This window comes from Schistocerca cancellata, chromosome 4 (assembly GCF_023864275.1).
Source record: "Schistocerca cancellata isolate TAMUIC-IGC-003103 chromosome 4, iqSchCanc2.1, whole genome shotgun sequence".
NCBI lineage: Eukaryota > Metazoa > Arthropoda > Insecta > Orthoptera > Acrididae > Schistocerca > Schistocerca cancellata.
Window position 1 is genome coordinate 195360035 of NC_064629.1, and position 22491 is coordinate 195382525.

General features: G+C 35.7%; 1 protein-coding gene across 1 annotated transcript; it reads right to left on the reverse strand.

The window, feature by feature from the left end:
• Positions 1-1593: 1593 nt before the first annotated feature.
• Positions 1594-2315, reverse strand: LOC126184008 (uncharacterized). Its single transcript, XM_049926361.1, has 2 exons — positions 1971-2315; positions 1594-1803 (listed from the first exon to the last, which is right to left on the reverse strand). Exons 1-2 carry the CDS (start codon positions 2313-2315, stop codon positions 1594-1596), a joined length of 555 nt encoding a protein of 184 aa, XP_049782318.1.
• Between the last annotated feature and the right edge of the window lie 20176 nt (positions 2316-22491).

The window sequence follows — 22491 nt, forward strand, 5'->3', positions numbered from 1 at the left end:
TGCGTCTTTCCCATATTTGCGTCTATCCCATATTTGCGTCTTTCCCATATTTGCGTCTTTCCCATATTTGCGTCTTTTCCATATTAGCATATTTCCCATATTTGCGTCGTTCCCATATTTGCGTCTTTGCCACATTTGCGTCTTTGCCATATTTGCGTCTTTGCCATATTTGCGTATTTGCCATATTTGCGTCTTTTCCATATTTGCGTCTATGCCATATTTACGTCTTTCCCATATTTGCGTATTTCCCATATTTGCGTTCTTCCCATATTTGCGTTCTACCCATATTTGCGTTCTTCCCATGTTCTTCCCATATTTGCGTTCTTCCCATATTTGCGTTTTCCCATATATGCATATTTCCCATATTTGCGTTTTTGCCATATTTGCGTTTCTGATATATTTCGTGAAACTTTGACTATACAGACTATGTCTTACTAACCGATTCTTTCCACTTGTCAAGGTGTACCACAAATTTATCTTCTCCCTTATTTGCATTTTTCCCATATTTGTGTTTTTCCCATATTTGCGTTTTTCCCATATTTTCGTCTTTCGCATATTTGCATTTTTCCCATATTTGCGATTTTCTCATATTTGAGTTTTTGCCATATTTGAGTTTTTCCCATATTTGCGTTTTTCCCAAATGTGCGTTTTTCATATATTTGCGTTTTTCCCATATTTGCGTTTTTCCCATAATTGCGTTTTTCCCATATTTGCGTTTTTCCCATATTTGCGTTTTTCCCATATTTGCGTTTTTCCCATATTTGCGTTTTTCCCGTATTTGCATTTGTCCCATATTTGCGTTTTTCCCATATTTGCGTTTCTCATATATTTTGTGAACCTTTTACTATTCAGACTATGTCCTACCAACCGATTCTTTCCACTTGCCAAGGTGTACCACAAGTTTACCTTCTCCCATATTTGCATCTTTCCCATATTTGCGTTTTTCCCATATTTGCGTTTTTGCGATATTTGCTTTTTTGCCATATTTGCGTTTTTCCCATATTTGCGTTTTCCCATATTTGCGTTTTTCCCATATTTGCGTTTTTCCCATATTTCTGTTTTTCCCATATTTGCGTTTTTCCCGTATTTGCGTTTTTCCCATATTTGCGTTTTTCCCATATTTGCGTTTCTCATATATTTTGTGAACCTTTGACTATTCAGACTATGTCCTACCAACCGATTCTTTCCACTTGTCAAGGTGTACCACAAGTTTATCTTCTCCCATATTTGCGTTTTTCCCATATTTGCGTTTTTCCCATATATGCGTTTTTCCCATATTTGCTTTTTTCAAATATTTGCGAGTTTCCCATATTTGCGTTTTTCCCATATTTGCCTTTTTCCCATATTTGCATTTCTCATATATATCGTGAACCTTTGACTATTCAGACTATGTAATACCAACCGATTCTTTCCACTTGTCAAGGTGTACCACAAAATAATCTTCTCCCATATTTGCATTTTTGCCATATTTGCGTTTTTCCCATATTTGCGTTTTTCCCATATTTGCGTTTTTGCCATATTTGCGTTTTTCCCATATATGCGTTTTTCCCATATTTGCGTTTTTTACATATTTGCGTTTTTGCCATATTTCCCTTATTGCCATAGTGGCGTTTTGGCCATAGTTGCGTTTTTGCCATAGTTGCGTTTGTGCCATAGTTGCGTATTTGCCATAGTTGCGTTTTTGCTATATTTGCGCTTTTCCCATTTTTGCGTTTTTCCCATATTTGCGTTTTTGCCATATTTACGATTTTGCCATATTTGTGTTTTTGCCATATTTGCGTTTTCGCCATATTTGCGTTTATCCTATATTTGCGTTTTTCCCATATTTGCGTTTTTCTTATATTTGCGTTTTTCCCATATTTGCGATTCTCATATATTTCGTTAACGTTTGACTATTCACACTATGTCCTACCAACCGATACTTTCCTCTTGTCAAGTTGTACCACAACTTTATCTTCTCCCTTATTTGCATTTTTCCCATATTTGCGTTTTTCCCATATTTGCGTTTTTCCAATATTTGCGGTTTTGCCATAATTTTTTCCCTTATTTGCGTTTTTGCCATATTTACGATTTTTCCATATTTGTGTTTTTGCCATATTCGCGTTTTTGCCATATTCGCGTTTTTGCCATATTCGCGGTTTTGCCATATTTGCGTTTTGGCCACATTCGCGTTTTTGCCATATTAACTTTTTTGCCATATTTGCTTTTTTGCCATATTTCCGTTTTTGCCATATTTGCTTTTTGCCATATTTACGATTTAGCCATTTTTGCGTTTTTGCAATATTTGCGTTTAGGCATATTTTGGTTTTTCCCATATTTGGTTTTTTCCTATATTTGCGTTTTAACCATATTTGCGTTTTAACCATATTTGCGTTTTTGCCATATTTGCATTTTATTCATATTTGCGTTTCTGCCATATTTGCGTCTTTGCCACATTTCCGTTTTTGCCGTACTTCCGTTTTGCTTTATTTTCGTTTTTGCCATATTTTCGTTTTTGCCATATTTCGGTTTTTGCCATAATTCCGTTTTTGCCATATTTTCGTTTTTGCCATATTCCGGATTTTGGCATATTTTCGTTTCTGCCATATTTCCGTTTTTGTCATATTTCCGTTTTTGCCATATTTCCGTTTTTGCCATATTTGCGTTTTTCCTATATTTGCGTTTTTCCCATATTTGCGTTTTTGCCATATTTGCGTTTTTGCCATATTTGCGTCTTTCCCATATTTGCGTCTTTCCCATATTGGCATTTTTCCCATATATGCGTCTTTCCCTTATTTGCGGCTTTGCCATATTTGCGTCTTTGCCATATTTGTGTATTTGCCATATTTGCATCTTTGCCATATTTGCGTCTTTGCCATATTTGTGTCTTTCCCATATTTGCGTTTTTCCCATAGTTGCGTGTTTCCCATATTTGCGTTTTTCCCATATTTGCGTTTTTCCCATATTTGCGTTTTTCCCATATTACCGTTTTTCCCATAAGTGCGTTCTTCCCATGTATGCGTTCTTCCCATGTTTGCGTTCTTCCCATATTTGCGTTCTTCCCATATTTGCGTTTTTCCCATATTTGCGTTGTTCCCATATTTGCGTTTTTCCCATATTTGCGTATTTCCCATATTTGCGTTTTTCCCGTATTTGCGTTTTACCCATATTTGCGTTTTTCCCATATTTGCGTTCTTCCCATGTTTGCGTTTTTCCCATATTTGCGTCTTTCCCTTATTTGCGTCTTTCCCATATTTGCGTCTTTCCCATATTTGCGTCTTTCCCATATTAGCGTTTTTCCCATATTTGCGTCTTTCCTTTATTTGCAGCTTTGCCATATTTGCGTCTTTGCCATTATTGCGTATTTGCCATATTTGCGTCTTTGCCATACTGGCGTCATTGCCATATTTGCGTCTTTCCCATATTTGCTTTTTGTTCCATATTAGCGTTTTTCCCATATTTGCGTTCTTCCCATGTTTGCGTTCTTCCCATGTTTGCGTTCTTCCCATATTTGCGTTCTTCCCATATTTGCGTTCCCCCCATATTTGCGTTTTTCCCATATTTGCGTTTTCCCGTATTTGCGTTTTTCCCATATTTGCGTTTTTCCCATATTTGCGTTTATCCCATATTTGCGTTTCTCATATATTTCGTGAACCTTTGACTATTCAGACTATGTCCTACCAACCGATTCTTTCCACTTGTCAAGGTGTAGCACAATTTTATCTTCTCCCATATTTGCATTTTTCCCATATTTGCGTTTTTCCCATGTTTGCGTTTTTCCCATATTTGCGTTCATTTTCATATTTGCGTTTTTTACATATTTGCGTTTTTGCTATATTTACGTGTTTGCCATAGCTACGTTTTTGCCATAGTTGCATTTTAGCCATAATTGCGTATTTGCCATAGTTGCGTTTTTTCCATATTTGCGTTTTCCCATTTTTGCGTTTTTGCCATCTTTGCGTTTTCCCCATATTTGCGTTTTTTCCAGATTTGCGTTTTACCCATATTTGCGTTTCTCATGTATTTCGTCAACCTTTGACTATTCAGACTATGTCCTACCAACCGAATCTTTCCACTTGTCATGGTGTACCACAAGTTTATCTTCTCCCATATTTGCATTTTTCCTATATTTGCGTTTTTCCCATATTTGCGTTTTTCCCATATTTGAGTTTTTGTTCATATTTTAATTTTTTACATATTTGCGTTTTTGCTATATTTACGTTTTTGCCAGAGTTGCGTTTTTGCCATAGTTGCGTTTTTGCCATAGTTGCGTTTTAGCCATAATTGCGTATTTGCCATAGTTGCGTTTTTGCCATATTTGCGTTTTTCCCATTTTTGCGTTTTTGGCATATTAGCGTTTTTGCCATATTTGCGTTTTTGCCATATTTGCGTTTTTCACATATTTGCGTTTTTCCCGTATTTGCGTTTTTCCCATATTTGCATTTTTCTCATATTTGCGTTATTCCGATATTTGCGTTTTTCTGATATTTGGGTTTTTCCCATATTTGCGTATTTCCCATATTTGCGTCTTTCCCTTATTTCCGTCTTTCCCTTATTTGCGGCTTTGCCATATTTGCTTCTTTGCCATATTTTCGTCTTTGCCATATTTGCGTCTTTGCCATATTTGCGTCTTTCCTATATTTGCGTTTTTCCCATATTTGCGGTTTTCCCATATTTGCGTTTTTCCCATTTTTGCGTTTTTCCCATAATTGCGTTTTTGCCATATTTGCGTTTTTGCCATATTTGCGTTTTTGCAATATGTGCGTTTTTCCCATATTTGCGTTTTTCCCATATTTTCGTTTTTCCCATATTTGCGTTTTTCCCATATTTGCGTTTTTCCCATATTTGCGTTTTTCCCACATATGCGTTTTCCCCATATTTGCGGTTCTCATATATTTCGTGAACCCTTGACTATTCACACTATGTCCTGCCAACCGATTCTTTCCTATTGTCAAGTTGTTCCACAAGTTTATCTCCTCCCATATTTGCATTTTTCACATATTTGCGTTTTACCTATATTTGCTTTTTTCCCATTTTTGCGTTTTTCTAATATTTGCGTTTTTTCAATGTTTGCTTTTTTCCAATATTAACGTTTTTCCCATATTTGCGACTTTCCCTTAGTTGCGGCTTTGCCATATTTGCGTCTTTGCCATATTTGCGTATTTGGCATATTTGCGTCTTTGCCATATTTGCGTCTTTGCCATATTTGCATCTTTCCCATATTTGCGTTTTTCCCATATTTGCATTTATCCCAAATTTGCGTTTTTCCCATATTAGCGTTTTTCCCATATTTCCGTTCTTCCCATAATTTCCTTCTTCCCATGTTTGCATTCTTCCCATATTTGCGTTCTTCTAATATTTGCGTTCTTCCCATATTTGCGTTTTTCCCATTATTGCGTTCTTCCCATATTTGCGTTTTTCCCATATTAGCGCTTTTCCCATAATTGCGTTTTTCCCATAATTGCGTTTTTCCCATATTTGCGTTTTTCCCATATTTGCGTATTTCCCATATTTGCGTCTTTCCCTTATTTCCGTCTTTCCCTTATTTGCGGCTTTGCCATATTTGCTTCTTTGCCATATTTTCGTCTTTGCCATATTTGCGTCTTTGCCATATTTGCGTCTTTCCTATATTTGCGTTTTTCCCATATTTGCGGTTTTCCCATATTTGCGTTTTTCCCATTTTTGCGTTTTTCCCATATTTGCGTTTTTCCCATATTTGCGTTTTTCCCATATTTGCGTTTTTCCCATATTTGCGTCTTTCCCATATTTGCGTCTTTCCCATATTTGCGTTTTTCCCATATTTGCGGTTTTCCCATATTTGCGTTTTTCCCATATTTGTGTTAATCCCATATTTGCGTTTTTCCCATATTTGCGTTTTTCCCATATTTGGGTTATTCCCATATTTGCTTTTTTCCTATATTTGCGTTTTTCCCATATTATCGTTTTTCCCATATTTGCGTTTCTCATATATTTCGTGAACCTTTGACTATTCAGACTATGTCCTACCAACCGATTCTTTCCACTTGTTAAGTTGTACCACAATTTTATCTTCTCCCATATTTGCAGTTTACCCATATTTGCGTTTTTCCCATATTTGCGTTTTTCCCATATTTCCGTTTTCCCCATATTTGTGGATTTCCCGTATTTGCGTTTTCCCATATTTGTGTTTTTCCCATATTAGCGTTTTTCCCATATTTGCGTTTTTCCCATATTTGCGTTTTTCCCGTATTTCCGTTTTCCCCATATTTGTGGATTTCCCGTATTTGCGTTTTCCCATATTTGTGTTTTTCCCATATTAGCGTTTTTCCCATATTTGCGTTTTTCCCATATTTGCGTTTTTCCCATATTTGTTTTTTTCCCATCTTTACGTATTTCCCATATTTGCATTTTTCCCATATTTGCATTTTTCCCATATTTGCGTTTCTCATATATTTCTTGAATGTTTGACTATCCAGACTATGTCCTACCAACCGATTCTTTCCTCTTGTTAAGTTGTACCACAAGTTTATCTTCTCCCATATTTGCATTTTACCCATATTTGCGTTTTTCCCATATTTGCGTTTTTCCCATATTTGCGTTCTTCCCATATTTGCGTTTTTCCCATATTTGCGTTTTTCCCATATTTGCGTTTTTCCCATATTTGCGTTTTTCCCATATTTGCGTTTTTCCCATATTTGCGTCTTTCCCATATTTGCGTCTTTCCCATATTTGCGTTTTTCCCATATTTGCGGTTTTCCCATATTTGCGTTTTTCCCATATTTGTGTTTATCCCATATTTGCGTTTTTCCCATATTTGCGTTTTTCCCATATTTGGGTTATTCCCATATTTGCTTTTTTCCTATATTTGCGTTTTTCCCATATTATCGTTTTTCCCATATTTGCGTTTCTCATATATTTCGTGAACCTTTGACTATTCAGACTATGTCCTACCAACCGATTCTTTCCACTTGTTAAGTTGTACCACAAGTTTATCTTCTCCCATATTTGCATTTTACCCATATTTGCGTTTTTCCCATATTTGCGTTTTTCCCATATTTGCGTTTTTGCCATTTTTGCGTTTTTCCTATATTTGCGTTTTTCCCATATTTGCGTTTTTCCCATATTTGCGTTTTTCCCGTATTTCCGTTTTCCCCATATTTGCGGATTTCCCGTATTTGCGTTTTCCCATATTTGTGTTTTTCCCATATTAGCGTTTTTCCCATATTTGCGTTTTTCCCATATTTGCGTTTTTCCCATATTTGTTTTTTTCCCATCTTTACGTATTTCCCATATTTGCATTTTTCCCATATTTGCATTTTTCCCATATTTGCGTTTCTCATATATTTCTTGAACGTTTGACTATCCAGACTATGTCCTACCAACCGATTCTTTCCTCTTGTTAAGTTGTACCACAAGTTTATCTTCTCCCATATTTGCATTTTACCCATATTTGCGTTTTTCCCATATTTGCGTTTTTCCAATATTTGCGTTTTTCCCATATTTGCGTTTTCCCATATTTGAGTTTTTCCCATATTTGGGTTATTCCCATATTTGCTTTTATACCATATTTGCGTTTTTCCCATATTTGCGTTTTCCCCATATTTGCGATTTTCCCATATTTGCGTTATTCCCATATTTGCGTTTTTCCCATATTTGCGTCTTTCCCATATTTGCGTTTTTCCCATATTTGCGTTTTTCCCATATTATCGTTTTCCCATATTTGCATTTCTCATATAGTTTGTGAACCTTTGACTATTCAGACTATGTCCTACCAACCGATTCTTTACTCTTGTCAAGTTGTACCACAAGTTTATCTTCTCACATATTTGCGTTTTTCCCATATTTGCGTTTTTCATATATTTGCATTTTTCCCATATTTGCGTTTTTCCCATATTTGCGTATTTCCCATATTTGCGTTTTTCCCATATTTGCGTTTTTCCCATATTTGCGTTTTTCCCATATTTGCGTTTTTCCTATATTTGCGTTTTTCCCAAATTTGCGTCGTTAGCATATTTGCGTCTTTTCCATATTTGCGTCTTTCGCATATTTGCGTCTTTCCCATATTTGCGTCTTTCCCATATTAGCGTTTTTCCCATATTTGCGTCTTTCCCTTATTTGCGGCTTTGACCTATTTGCGTCTTTGCCATATTTGCGTATTTGCCATATTTTCGCCTTTGCCATATTTGCGACTTTGCCATATTTGCGTGTTTCCCATATTTGCGTTTTTCCCATATTTGCATATTTCCCATATTTGCGTTTTTCCCATATTTGCGTTTTTCCCATATTTGCGTTTTTCCCGTATTTGCGTTTTTCCCATATTAGCGTTTTTCCCATATTTGCGTTCTTCCCATGTTTGCGTTCTTCCCATGTTTGTGTTCTTCCCATATTTGCGTTCTTCCCATATTTGCGTTCTTCCCATATTTGCGTTTTTCCCATTATTGCGTTCTTCCCATATTTGCGTTTTTCCCATATTTGCGTTTTTCCCATATTTGCGTTTTTCCCACGTATGCGTTTTTCCGATATTTGCGGTTCTCATATATTTCGTGAACCTTTGACTATTCACACTATGTCCTCCCAACCGATTCTTTCCTCTTGTCAAGTTGTTCCACAAGTTTATCTCCTCCCATATTTGCATTTTTTCCATATTTGCATTTTACCTATATTTGCGTTTTTCCCATTTATGCGTTTTTCTGATATTTGCGTTTTTCCAATGTTTGCATTTTTCCAATATTAGCGTTTTTCCCATATTTGCGTCTTTCCCATATTAGCGTTTTTCCCATATTTGCGTCTTTCCCTTATTTGCGGCTTTGCCATATTTGCGTCTTTGCCATATTTGCGTATTTGGCATATTTGCGTCTTTGCCATATTTGCGTCTTTGCCATATTTGCATCTTTCCCATGTTTGCGTTCTTCCCATGTTTGCGTTCTTCCCATATTTGCGTTCTTCCATTATTTGCGTTCTTCCCATATTTGCGTTTTTCCCATTATTGCGTTCTTCCCATATTTGCGTTTTTCCCATATTTGCGTTTTTCCTGTATATGCATTTTTCCCATATTTGCGTTTTTCCCATATTTGCGTTTTTCCCATATTATCGTTTTCCCATATTTGCGTTTCCCATATATTTCGTGAACCTTTGACTATTCAGACTATGTCCTACCAACCGATTCTGTACTCTTGTCAAGTTGTACCACAAGTTTATCTTCTCACATATTTGCGTTATTCACATATTTGCGTTTTTCATATATTTGCATTTTTCCCATATTTGCGTTTTTCCCATATTTGCGTGTTTCCCATATTTGCGTTTTTCCCATATTTGCGTTTTTCCCATATTTGCGTTTTTCCTATATTTGCGTTTTTCCCAAATTTGCGTCGTTAGCATATTTGCGTCTTTTCCATATTTGCGTCTTTCCCATATTTGCGTCTTTCCCATATTTGCGTCTTTCCCATATTTGCGTCTTTCCCATATTAGCGTTTTTCCCATATTTGCGTCTTTCCCTTACTTGCGGCTTCGACATATTTGTGTCTTTGCGATATTTGCGTATTTGCCATATTTTCGTCTTTGCCATATTTGCGACTTTCCCATATTTTCGTGTTTCCCATATTTGCGTTTTTCCCATATTTGCGTATTTCCCATATTTGCGTTTTTCCCATATTTGCGGTTTTCCCATATTTGCGTTTTTCCCATATTTGCGTTTTTCCCATATTAGCGTTATTCCCATATTTGCGTTCTTCCCATGTTTGCGTTCTTCCCATGTTTGCATTCTTCCCATATTTGCGTTCTTCCCATATTTGCGTTTTTCCCATATTTGCGTTCTTCCCATATTTGCGTTTTTCCCATATTTGCGTTTTTCCCATATTTGCGTTTTTGCCGTATTTGCGTTTTTCCTATATTTGCGTTTTTCCCATATTTGCGTTTTACCCATATTTGCGTTTTTCCCATATTTGCGTTTTTCCGTATTTGCGTTTTTCCCATATTTGCTTTTTTCCCATATTTGCGTTTTTCTCATATTTGCGTTTTTCCCATATTTGCCTTTTTCCCATATTTGCGTTTTTCCCATATTTGCGTTTTTTCCATATTTGCGTTTTTGCCATATTTGCGTTTTTGCCATATTTGCGTTTTTGCCATATGTGCGTTTTTCCCATATTTGCGTTTTTCCCATATTTGCGTTTTTCCCATATTTGCGTTTTTCCCATATATGCGTTTTTCCCATATTTGCGTTTTTCCCACATATGCGTTTTTCCTATATTTGCGGTTCTCATATATTTCGTGAACCTTTGACTATTCACACTATGTCCTGCCAACCGATTTTTCCTCTTGTCAAGTTGTTCGACAAGTTTATCTCCTCCCATATTTGCATTTTTCCCATACTTGCGTTTTACCTATATTTGCGTTTTTCCCATTTTTGCGTTTTTCTAATATTGGCGTTTTTCCAATGTTTGCATTTTTCCAATATTAGCGTTTTTCCCATATTTGCGTCTTTCCCTTATTTGCGGCTTTGCCATATTTGTGTCTTTGCCATATTTGCTTATTTGGCATATTTGCGTCTTTGCCATATTTGCGTCTTTGCCATATTTGCATCTTTCCCATATTTGCGTTTTTCCCATATTTGCGTTTATCCCATATTTGCGTTTTTCCCATATTTGCGTTTTTCCCATATTAGCGTTTTTCCCATATTTCCGTTCTTCCCATGTTTGCGTTCTTCCCATGTTTGCGTTCTTCCCATATTTGCGTTCTTCCAATATTTGCGTTCTTCCCATATTTGCGTTTTTCCCATTATTGCGTTCTTCCCATATTCGCGTTTTTCCCATATTTGCGTTTTTCCTGTATTTGCATTTTTCCCATATTTGCGTTTTTCCCATATTTGCGTTTTTCCCATATTATCGTTTTTTCCATATTTGCGTTTCTCATATATTTCGTGAACCTTTAACTATTCAGACTATGTCCTACCAACCGATTCTTTCCTCTTGTCATGGTGTACCACAAGTTTATCTTCTCCCATATTTGCATTTTTCCTATATTTGCGTTTTTCCCATATTTGCGTTTTTCCCATATTTGCGTTTTTGTTCATATTTGCATTTTTTACATATTTTGCGTTTTTGCTATATTTACGTTTTTGCCAGAGTTGCGTTTTTGCCATAGTTGCGTTTTCGCCATAGTTGCGTTTTAGCCATAATTGCGTATTTGCCATAGTTGCGTTTTTGCCATATTTGCGTTTTTCCCATTTTTGCGTTTTTGCCATATTTGCGTTTTTGCCATATTTGCGTTTTTGCCATATTTGCGTTTTTGCCATATGTGCGTTTTACCCATATTTGCGTTTTTCCCATATTTTCGTTCTTCCCATATTTGCGTTTTTCCCATTATTGCGTTCTTCCCATATTTGCGTTTTTCCCATATTTGCGTTTTTCCTATATATGCATTTTTCCCATATTTGCGTTTACCCATATTTGCGTCTTTCCCATATTTGCGTCTTTCCCATATTTGCGTTTTTCCAATATTTGCGGTTTTCCCATATTTGCGTTTTTCCCATATTTGTGTTTATCCCATATTTGCGTTTTTCCCATATTTGCGTTTTTCCCATATTTGGGTTATTCCCATATTTGCTTTTTTCCCATATTTGCGTTTTTCCCATATTATCGTTTTTCCCATATTTGCGTTTCTCATATATTTCTTGAACCTTTGACTATTCTGACTATGTCCTACCAACCGAGTCTTTCCACTAGTCAAGGTGCACCACAAGTTTATCTTCTCCCAGATTTGCATTTTTCCCATATTTGCGGTTTTCCCATATTTTCGTTCTTCCCATGTTTGCGTTTTTCCCGTATATGCGTTTTTGCCATTTTTGCGTTTTTCCCATATTTGCGTTTTTCCCATATTTGCGTTTTTCCCATATTTCCGTTTTCCCCATATTTGCGGTTTTCCCATATTTGCGTTTTTCCCATTTTGTGTTTTTCCCATATTAGCGTTTTTCCCATATTTGCGTTTTTCCCATATTTGCGTTTTTGCCATATTTGCGTTTTTCCCATATTTGCCTTTTTCCCATATTTGTTTTTTTCCCATCTTTGCGTATTTCTCATATTTGCATTTTTCCCATATTTCCATTTTTCCCATATTTGCGTTTCTCATATATTTCTTGAACGTTTGACTATCCAGACTATGTCCTACCAACCGATTCTTTCCTCTTGTTAAGTTGTACCACAAGTTTATCTTCTCCCATATTTGCATTTTACCCATATTTGCGTTTTTCCCATATTTGCGTTTTTCCCATATTTGCGTTTTTCCCATATTTGCGTTTTTCCCATATTTGAGTTTTTCCCATATTTGCATTTCTCATATATTTCGTGAACCTTTGACTATTCAGACTATGTCCTACCAACCGATTCTTTCTACTTGTCAAGGTGTACCACAAGTTTATCATCTCCCATATTTGCATTTTTCCCATATTTGCGTTTTTCCCATATTTTCGTTTTTCCCATATTTGCATTTTTCCCATATTTGCGTTTTTCCCATATTTGCGTTTTTCCCATAGTTGCGTTTCTCCCATATTTGCGTCTTTCCCATATTTGCGTCTTTCGCATGTTTGCGTTTTTCCCATATTTGCGGTTTTCCCATATTTGCGTTTTTCCCATATTTGTGTTTATCCCATATTTGCGTCTTTCCCATATTTGCGTTTATCCCATATTTGCGTTTTTCCCATATTTGCATTTTTCCCATATTTGCGTTTTACCCATATTTGCATTTCTCACATATTTCGTGAACCTTTGACCTTTCAGACTATGTCCTACCAACCGAATCTTTGCACTTGTCAAGGTGTAGCACAATTTTATCCTCTCCCATATTTGCATTTTCCCATATTTGCGTTTTTCCCAAATTTGCGTTTTTCCCATATTTGCGTTTTTTTTCATATTTGCGTTTTTTACATATTTCCGTTTTTGCTATATTGACGTTTTTGCCATAGTTGCGTTTTTGCCATAGTTGCGTTTTTGCCATAGTTGCATTTTAGCCATAATTGCGTATTTGCCATAGTTGCGTTTTTGCCATATTTGCGTTTTTCCCATTTTTGCGTTTTTGCCATATTTGCGTTTTCCCCATATTTGCGTTTATCCCAGATTTGCGTTATTCCCATATTTGCGTTTTTCCCATATTTGCGTTTTTCCCATATTTGCGTTTTTCCCATATTTGCGTTTTTCCCATGTTTGCGTTTTTCCCATATTTGCATTTTTCCCATATTTGCGTTTTACCCATATTTGCATTTCTCATATATTTCGTGAACCTTTGACTATTCAGACTATGTCCTACCAACCGAATCTTTCCACTTGTCATGGTGTACCACAAGTTTATCTTCTCCCATATTTGCATTTTTCCTATATTTGCGTTTTTCCCATATTTGCGTTTTTCCCATATTTGCGTTTTTGTTCATATTTGCATTTTTTACATTTTTGCGTTTTTGCTATATTTACGTTTTTGCCATAGTTGCGTTTTTGCCATAGTTGCGTTTTTGCCATAGTTGCGTTTTAGCCATAATTGCGTATTTGCCATAGTTGAGTTTTTGCCATATTTGCGTTTTTCCCATTTTTGCGTTTTTGCCATATTTGCGTTTTTGCCATAGTTGCGTTTTTGCCATATTTGCGTTTTTCCCATTTTTGCGTTTTTGCCATATTTGCGTTTTCCCCATATTTGCGTTTATCCCAGATTTGCGTTATTCCCATATTTGCGTTTTTCCCATATTTGCGTTTTTCCCATATTTGCGTTTATCCCATATTTGCGTTTTTCCCATATTTGCATTTTTCCCATATTTGCGTTTTTCCCATATTTGCGTTTTTCCCACATATGCGTTTTTCCCATATTTGTGGTTTTCATATATTTCGTGAACCTTTGACTATTCACACCATGTCCTACCAACCGATTCTTTCCTCTTGTCAAGTTGTTCCACAAGATTATGTACTCCCATATTTGCATTTTTCCCATATTTGCGTTTTTCCTATATTTGCGTTTTTCCCATTTTTGCGTTTTTCCAATATTTGCGTTTTTCCAATGTTTGCATTTTTCCAATTTTAGCGTTTTTACCATATTTGCGTCTTTCCCTTATTTGCGGCTTTGCCATATTTCCGTCTTTGCCATATTTGCGTATTTGGCATATTTGCGTCTTTGCCATATTTGCGTCTTTGCCATATTTGCATCTTTCCCATATTTGCGTTTTTCCCATATTTGCGTTTATCCCATATTTGCGTTTTTCCCATATTTGCGTTTTTCCCATATTAGCGTTTTTCCCATATTTCTGTTCTTCCCATGTTTGCGTTCTTCCCATGTTTGCGTTCTTCCCATATTTGTGTTCTTCCAATATTTGCGTTCTTCCCATATTTGCGTTTTTCCCATTATTGCGTTCTTCCCATATTTGCGTTTATCCCATATTTGCGTTTTTCCTGTATTTGCATTTTTCCCATATTTGCGTGTTTCCCATATTTGCGTTTTTCCCATATTTGCGTTTTTCCCATATTTGCATCTTTCCCATATTTGCGACTTTCCCATATTTGCGTTTTTCCCATATTTGCGGTTTTCCCATATTTGCGTTTTTCCCATATTTGTGTTTATCCCATATTTGCGTTTTTCCCATATTTGCGTTTTTCCCATATTTGGGTTATTCCCATATTTGCTTTTTTCCCATATTTGCGTTTTTCCCATATTATCGTTTTTCCCATATTTGCGTTTCTCATATATTTCGTGAACCTTTGACTATTCAGACTATGTCCTACCAACCAATTCTTTCCACTTGTCAAGGTACACCACAAGTTTATCTTCTCCCATATCTGCATTTTTCTCATATTTGCGTTTTTCCCATATTTTCGTTTTTCCCATGTTTGCGTTTTTCCCATATTTGCGTTTTTGCCATTTTTGCGTTTTTCCCATATTTGCGTTTTTCCCATATTTGCGTTTTTCCCACATTTGCGTTTTTCCCATATTTCTGTTTTCCCCATATTTGCGGTTTTCACATATTTGCGTTTTTCCCATATTTGTGTTTTTCCCATATTAGCGAATTTCCCATATTTGCGTTTTTCCCATATTTGCGTTTTTGCCATATTTGCGTTTTTCCCATATTTGCGTTTTTCCCATATTTGTTTTTTTCCCATCTTTGCGTATTTCCCATATTTGCATTTTTCATATATTTGCATTTTTCCCATATTTGCGTTTTTCCCATATTTGCGTTTTTCCAATATTTGCGTTTTTCCCAAATTTGCGTCGTTAGCATATTTGTGTCTTTTCCATATTTGCGTCTTTCCCATATTTGCGTCCTTCCCATATTTGCGTTTTCCCATATTTGCGTCTTTCCCATATTAGCGTTTTTCCCATATTTGGGTCTTTCCCTTATTTGCGGCTTTGACATATTTGCCTCTTTGCCATATTTGCGTATTTGCCATATTTTCGTCTTTGCCATATTTGCGACTTTGCCATATTTGCGTGTTTCCCATATTTGCGTTTTTCCCATATTTGCGTATTTCCCATATTTGAGTTTTTCCGATATTTGCGTTTTTCCCATATTTGCGTTTTTCCCATTTTAGCGTTTTTCCCATATTTGCGTTCTTCCCATGTTTGCGTTCTTCCCATGTTTGCATTCTTCCCATATTTGCGTTCTTCTCATATTTGCGTTTTTCCCATATTTGCGTTCTTCCCATATTTGCGTTTTTCCAATATTTGCGTTTTTCCCGTATTTGCGTTTTTCCTATATTTGCGTTTTTCCCATATTTGCGTTTTACCCATATTTGCGTTTCTCATATATTTCGTGAACCTTTGACTATTCAGACTATGTCCTACCAACCGATTCTTTCCACTTGTCAATTTGTATCACAAGTTTATCTTCTCCCATATTTGCATTTTCCCATATTTGCGTTTTTCCCATATTTGCGTTTTTCCCATATTTGCGTTTTTCCCATATTTGCGTTTTTCCCATATTTGCTTTTTTGCCATATTTGCGTTTTTGCCATATTTGCTTTTTTGCCATATTTACGATTTTGCCATATTTGCGTTTTTGCAATATTTGCTTTTAGGCATATTTTGGTTTTTCCCATATTTGGTTTTTTCCTATATTTGCGTTTTAACCATATTTGCGTTTTAACCTTATTTGCGTTTTTCCCATATTTGCAGTTTCCCATATTTGCCTTTTTCCCATATTTGCCTTTTTGCCTTGTGTTTTTCCCATATTTGCGTTTTTGCCATATTTGCGTTTTTGCCATATTTGCGTTTTTGCCATATTTGCGTTTTTGCCTTATTTGCGTTTTTGCCATATTTGCGTTTTTGCCATATTTGCGTTTTTGCCATATTTGCATTTATGCCATATTTGCGTTTTTCCAATATTTGCCCTTTTCTCATATTTGGATTTTTCTCATGTTTGCGTTATTCCGATATTTGAGTTTTTCTGATATGTGCGTATTTCCCATATTTGCATATTTCCCATATTTGCGTTTTTCCCATATTTGCGTTTTTCGCATATTTGCGTTTTTCCCATATTTGCATTTTTCCCATATTTGCGTTTTCCCATAATTGCGTTTTTTTTCATATTTGGGTTTTTTACATATTTGCGTTTTTGCTATATTTACGTTTTTGCCATAGTTGCGTTTTTGCCATAGTTGCGTTTTTGCCATAGTTGCATTTTAGCCATTATTGCGTATTTGCCATAGTTGCGTTTTTGCCATATTTGCGTTTTTGCCATATTTGCGTTTTCCCCATATTTGCGTTTTTCCCAGATTTGCGTTTTTCCCATATTTGCGTTTTTCCCATATTTGCGTTTTTCCCATATTTGCGTTTTTCCCATATTTGCGTTTTTCCCATATTTGCATTTTTCCCATATTTGAGTTTTACCCATATTTGCATTTCTCATATATTTCGTTAACCTTTGACTATTCAGACTATATCCTACCAACCGAATCTTTCCACTTGTCATGGTGTACCACAAGTTTTGTCCTCTCCCATATTTGCATTTTTCCTATATTTGCGTTTTTCCCATATTTGCGTTTTTCCCATATTTGCGTTTTTGTTCATATTTGCATTTTTTACATATTTGCGTTTTTGCTATATTTACGTTTTTGCCATATTTGCGTTTTTGCCATATTTGCGTTTTTGCCATATTTGCGTTTTTGCCATATTTGCGTTTTTGCCATATGTGAATTTTACCCATATTTGCGTTTTTCCCATATTTGCGTTTTTCCTATATTTGCGTTTTCCCATATTTGCGTTTTTCCCACATATGCCTTTTTCCCATATTTGTGGTTCTCATATATTTCGTGACCCTTTGACTATTCACACTATGTGCTACCAACCGATTCTTTCCTCTTGTCAAGTTGTTCCACAAGTTTATCTTCTCCCATATTTGCATTTTTCCCATATTTGCGTTTTTCCTATATTTGCGTTTTTCCCATTTTTGCGTTTTTCCAATGTTTGCGTTTTTCCAATGTTTGCATTTTTCCAATATTTGCTTTTTTCCCATATTTGCGTTTTTCCAATAATTGCTTTTTTCCCATATTTGCATTTTTCCCATATTTGCGTTTTTCCCAAATTTGGGTTTATCCCATATTTGCGTTTTTCCCATATTTGCGTTTTTCCCATATTTGGGTTATTCCCATATTTGCTTTTATCCCATATTTGCGTTTTTCCCATATTTGCGTTTTCCCCATATTTGCGATTTTCCCATATTTGCATTATTCCCATATTTACGTTTTTCCAATGTTTGCATTTTTCCAATATTAGCGTTTTTCCCATATTTGCGTCTTTCCCTTATTTGCGACTTTGCCATATTTACGTCTTTGCCATATTTGCGTATTTGACATATTTGCGTCTTTGCCATATTTGCGTCTTTGCCATATTTGCATCTTTCCCATATTTGCGTTTTTCCCATATTTGCGTTTATCCCATATTTGCGTTTTTCCCATATTTGCGTTTTTCCCATATTAGCGTTTTTCCCATATTTCCGTTCTTCCCATGTTTGCGTTCTTCCCATGTTTGCGTTCTTCCCATATTTGTGTTCTTCCAATATTTGCGTTCTTCCCATATTTGCGTTTTTCCCATTATTGTGTTCTTCCCATATTTGCGTTTTTCCCATATTTGCGTTTTTCCTGTATTTGCATTTTTCCCATATTTGCGTTTTTCCCATATTTGCGTTTTTCCCATATTTGCGTTTTTCCCATATTTGCATCTTTCCCATATTTGCGTCTTTCCCATATTTGCGTTTTTCCCATATTTGCGGTTTTCCCATATTTGCGTTTTTCCCATATTTGTGTTTATCCCATATTTGCGTTTTTCCCATATTTGCGTTTTTCCCATATTTGGGTTATTCCCATATTTGCTTTTTTCCCATATTTGCGTTTTTCCCATATTATCGTTTTTCCCATATTTGCGTTTCTCATATATTTCGTGAACCTTTGACTATTCAGACTATGTCCTACCAACCAATTCTTTCCACTTGTCAAGGTGCACCACAAGTTTATCTTCTCCCATATATGCATTTTTCTCATATTTGCGTTTTTCCCATATTTTCGTTTTTCCCATGTTTGCGTTTTTCCCATATTTGCGTTTTTGCCATTTTTGCGTTTTTCCCATATTTGCGTTTTTCCCATATTTGCGTTTTTCCCACATTTGCGTTTTTCCCATATTTCTGTTTTCCCCATATTTGCGGTTTTCACATATTTGCGTTTTTCCCATATTTGTGTTTTTCCCATATTAGCGATTTTCCCATATTTGCGTTTTTCCCATATTTGCGTTTTTGCCATATTTGCGTTTTTCCCATATTTGCGTTTTTCCCATATTTGTTTTTTTCCCACCTTTGCGTATTTCCCATATTTGCATTTTTCCCATATTTGCATTTTTCCCATATTTGCGTTTTTCATATATTTGCATTTTTCCCATATTTCCGTTTTTCCCATATTTGCGTTTTTCCCATATTTGCGTTTTTCCCATATTTGCGTTTTTCCTATATTTGCGTTTTTCCCAAATTTGCGTCGTTAGCATATTTGTGTCTTTTCCATATTTTCGTCTTTCCCATATTTGCGTCTTTCCCATATTAGCGTTTTTCGCATATTTGCGTCTTTCCCTTATTTGCGGCTTTGACATATTTGCCTCTTTGCCATATTTGCGTATTTGCCATATTTTCATCTTTGCCATATTTGCGACTTTGCCATATTTGCGTTTTCCCCATATTTGCGTTTTTCCCAGATTTGCGTTATTCCCATATTTGCGTTTTTCCCATATTTACGTTTTTCCCATATTTGCGTTTTTCCCATATTATCGTTTTTCCCATATTTGCGTTTCTCATATATTTCGTGAACCTTTGACTATTCAGACTATGTCCTACAAACCGATTCTTTCCTCTTGTTAAGTTGTACCACAAGTTTATCTTCTACCATATTTGCATTTTACCCATATTTGCGTTTTTCCCATATTTGCGTTTTTCCCATATTTGCGTTTTTCCCATATTTGCGTTTTTCCCATATTTGCGTTTTTCCCATATTTGCATTTTTCCCATATTTGAGTTTTACCCATATTTGCATTTCTCATATATTTCGTTAACCTTTGACTATTCAGACTATATCCTACCAACCGAATCTTTCCACTTGTCATGGTGTACCACAAGTTTATCCTCTCCCATATTTGCATTTTTCCTATATTTTCGTTTTTCCCATATTTGCGTTTTTCCCATATTTGCGTTTTTGTTCATATTTGCATTTTTTACATATTTGCGTTTTTGCTATATTTACGTTTTTGCCATATTTGCGTTTTTGCCATATTTGCGTTTTTGCCATATTTGCGTTTTTGCCATATTTGCGTTTTTGCCATATGTGAATTTTACCCATATTTGCGTTTTTCCCATATTTGCGTTTTTCCTATATTTGCGTTTTCCCATATTTGCGTTTTTCCCACATATGCCTTTTTCCCATATTTGTGGTTCTCATATATTTCGTGACCCTTTGACTATTCACACTATGTGCTACCAACCGATTCTTTCCTCTTGTCAAGTTGTTCCACAAGTTTATCTTCTCCCATATTTGCATTTTTCCCATATTTGCGTTTTTCCTATATTTGCGTTTTTCCCATTTTTGCGTTTTTCCAATGTTTGCGTTTTTCCAATGTTTGCATTTTTCCAATATTTGCTTTTTTCCCATATTTGCGTTTTTCCAATAATTGCTTTTTTCCCATATTTGCATTTTTCCCATATTTGCGTTTTTCCCAAATTTGGGTTTATCCCATATTTGCGTTTTTCCCATATTTGCGTTTTTCCCATATTTGGGTTATTCCCATATTTGCTTTTATCCCATATTTGCGTTTTTCCCATATTTGCGTTTTCCCCATATTTGCGATTTTCCCATATTTGCATTATTCCCATATTTACGTTTTTCCAATGTTTGCATTTTTCCAATATTAGCGTTTTTCCCATATTTGCGTCTTTCCCTTATTTGCGACTTTGCCATATTTACGTCTTTGCCATATTTGCGTATTTGACATATTTGCGTCTTTGCCATATTTGCGTCTTTGCCATATTTGCATCTTTCCCATATTTGCGTTTTTCCCATATTTGCGTTTATCCCATATTTGCGTTTTTCCCATATTTGCGTTTTTCCCATATTAGCGTTTTTCCCATATTTCCGTTCTTCCCATGTTTGCGTTCATCCCATGTTTGCGTTCTTCCCATATTTGTGTTCTTCCAATATTTGCGTTCTTCCCATATTTGCGTTTTTCCCATTATTGTGTTCTTCCCATATTTGCGTTTTTCCCATATTTGCGTTTTTCCTGTATTTGCATTTTTCCCATATTTGCGTTTTTCCCATATTTGCGTTTTTCCCATATTTGCGTTTTTCCCATATTTGCATCTTTCCCATATTTGCGTCTTTCCCATATTTGCGTTTTTCCCATATTTGCGGTTTTCCCATATTTGCGTTTTTCCCATATTTGTGTTTTTCCCATATTTGGGTTATTCCCATATTTGCTTTTTTCCCATATTTGCGTTTTTCCCATATTATCGTTTTTCCCATATTTGCGTATCTCATATATTTCGTGAACCTTTGACTATTCAGACTATGTCCTACCAACCAATTCTTTCCACTTGTCAAGGTGCACCACAAGTTTATCTTCTCCCATATATGCATTTTTCTCATATTTGCGTTTTTCCCATATTTTCGTTTTTCCCATGTTTGCGTTTTTCCCATATTTGCGTTTTTGCCATTTTTGCGTTTTTCCCATATTTGCGTTTTTCCCATATTTGCGTTTTTCCCACATTTGCGTTTTTCCCATATTTCTGTTTTCCCCATATTTGCGGTTTTCACATATTTGCGTTTTTCCCATATTTGTGTTTTTCCCATATTAGCGATTTTCCCATATTTGCGTTTTTCCCATATTTGCGTTTTTGCCATATTTGCGTTTTTCCCATATTTGCGTTTTTCCCATATTTGTTTTTTTCCCACCTTTGCGTATTTCCCATATTTGCATTTTTCCCATATTTGCATTTTTCCCATATTTGCGTTTTTCATATATTTGCATTTTTCCCATATTTCCGTTTTTCCCATATTTGCGTTTTTCCCATATTTGCGTTTTTCCCATATTTGCGTTTTTCCTATATTTGCGTTTTTCCCAAATTTGCGTCGTTAGCATATTTGTGTCTTTTCCATATTTTCGTCTTTCCCATATTTGCGTCTTTCCCATATTTGCGTTTTCCCATATTTGCGTCTTTCCCATATTAGCGTTTTTCGCTTATTTGCGTCTTTCCCTTATTTGCGGCTTTGACATATTTGCCTCTTTGCCATATTTGCGTATTTGCCATATTTTCGTCTTTGCCATATTTGCGACTTTGCCATATTTGCGTGTTTCCCATATTTGCGTTTTTCCCATTTTAGCGTTTTTCCCATATTTGTGTTCTTCCCATGTTTGCGTTCTTCCCATGTTTGCATTCTTCCCATATTTGCGTTCTTCCCATATTTGCGTTCTTCCCATATTTGCGTTTTTCCCGTATTTGCGTTTTTCCTATATTTGCGTTTTTCCCATATTTGCGTTTTACCCATATTTGCGTTTCTCATATATTTCGTGAACCTTTGACTATTCAGACTATGTCCTACCAACCGATTCTTTCCACTTGTCAATTTGTATCACAAGTTTATCTTCTCCCATATTTGCATTTTCCCATATTTGCGTTTTTCCCATATTTGCGTTTTTCCCATATTTGCGTTTTTCCCATGTTTGCGTTTTTCCCATATTTGCTTTTTTCCCATATTTGCGTTTTTCTCATATTTGCGTTTTTCCCATATTTGCCTTTTTCCCATATTTGCGTTTTTCCCATATTTGCGTTTTTCCCATATCTGCGTTTTTCCCATATTCGCGTTTTTGCCATACTCGCGTTTTTGCCATATTCGCGTTTTTTCCATATTTGTGTTTTTGCCACATTCGCGTTTTTGCCATATTTACTTTTTTGCCATATTTGCTTTTTTGCCATATTTGCGTTTTTGCCATATTTGCTTTTTTGCCATATTTACGATTTTGCCATATTTGCGTTTTTGCAATATT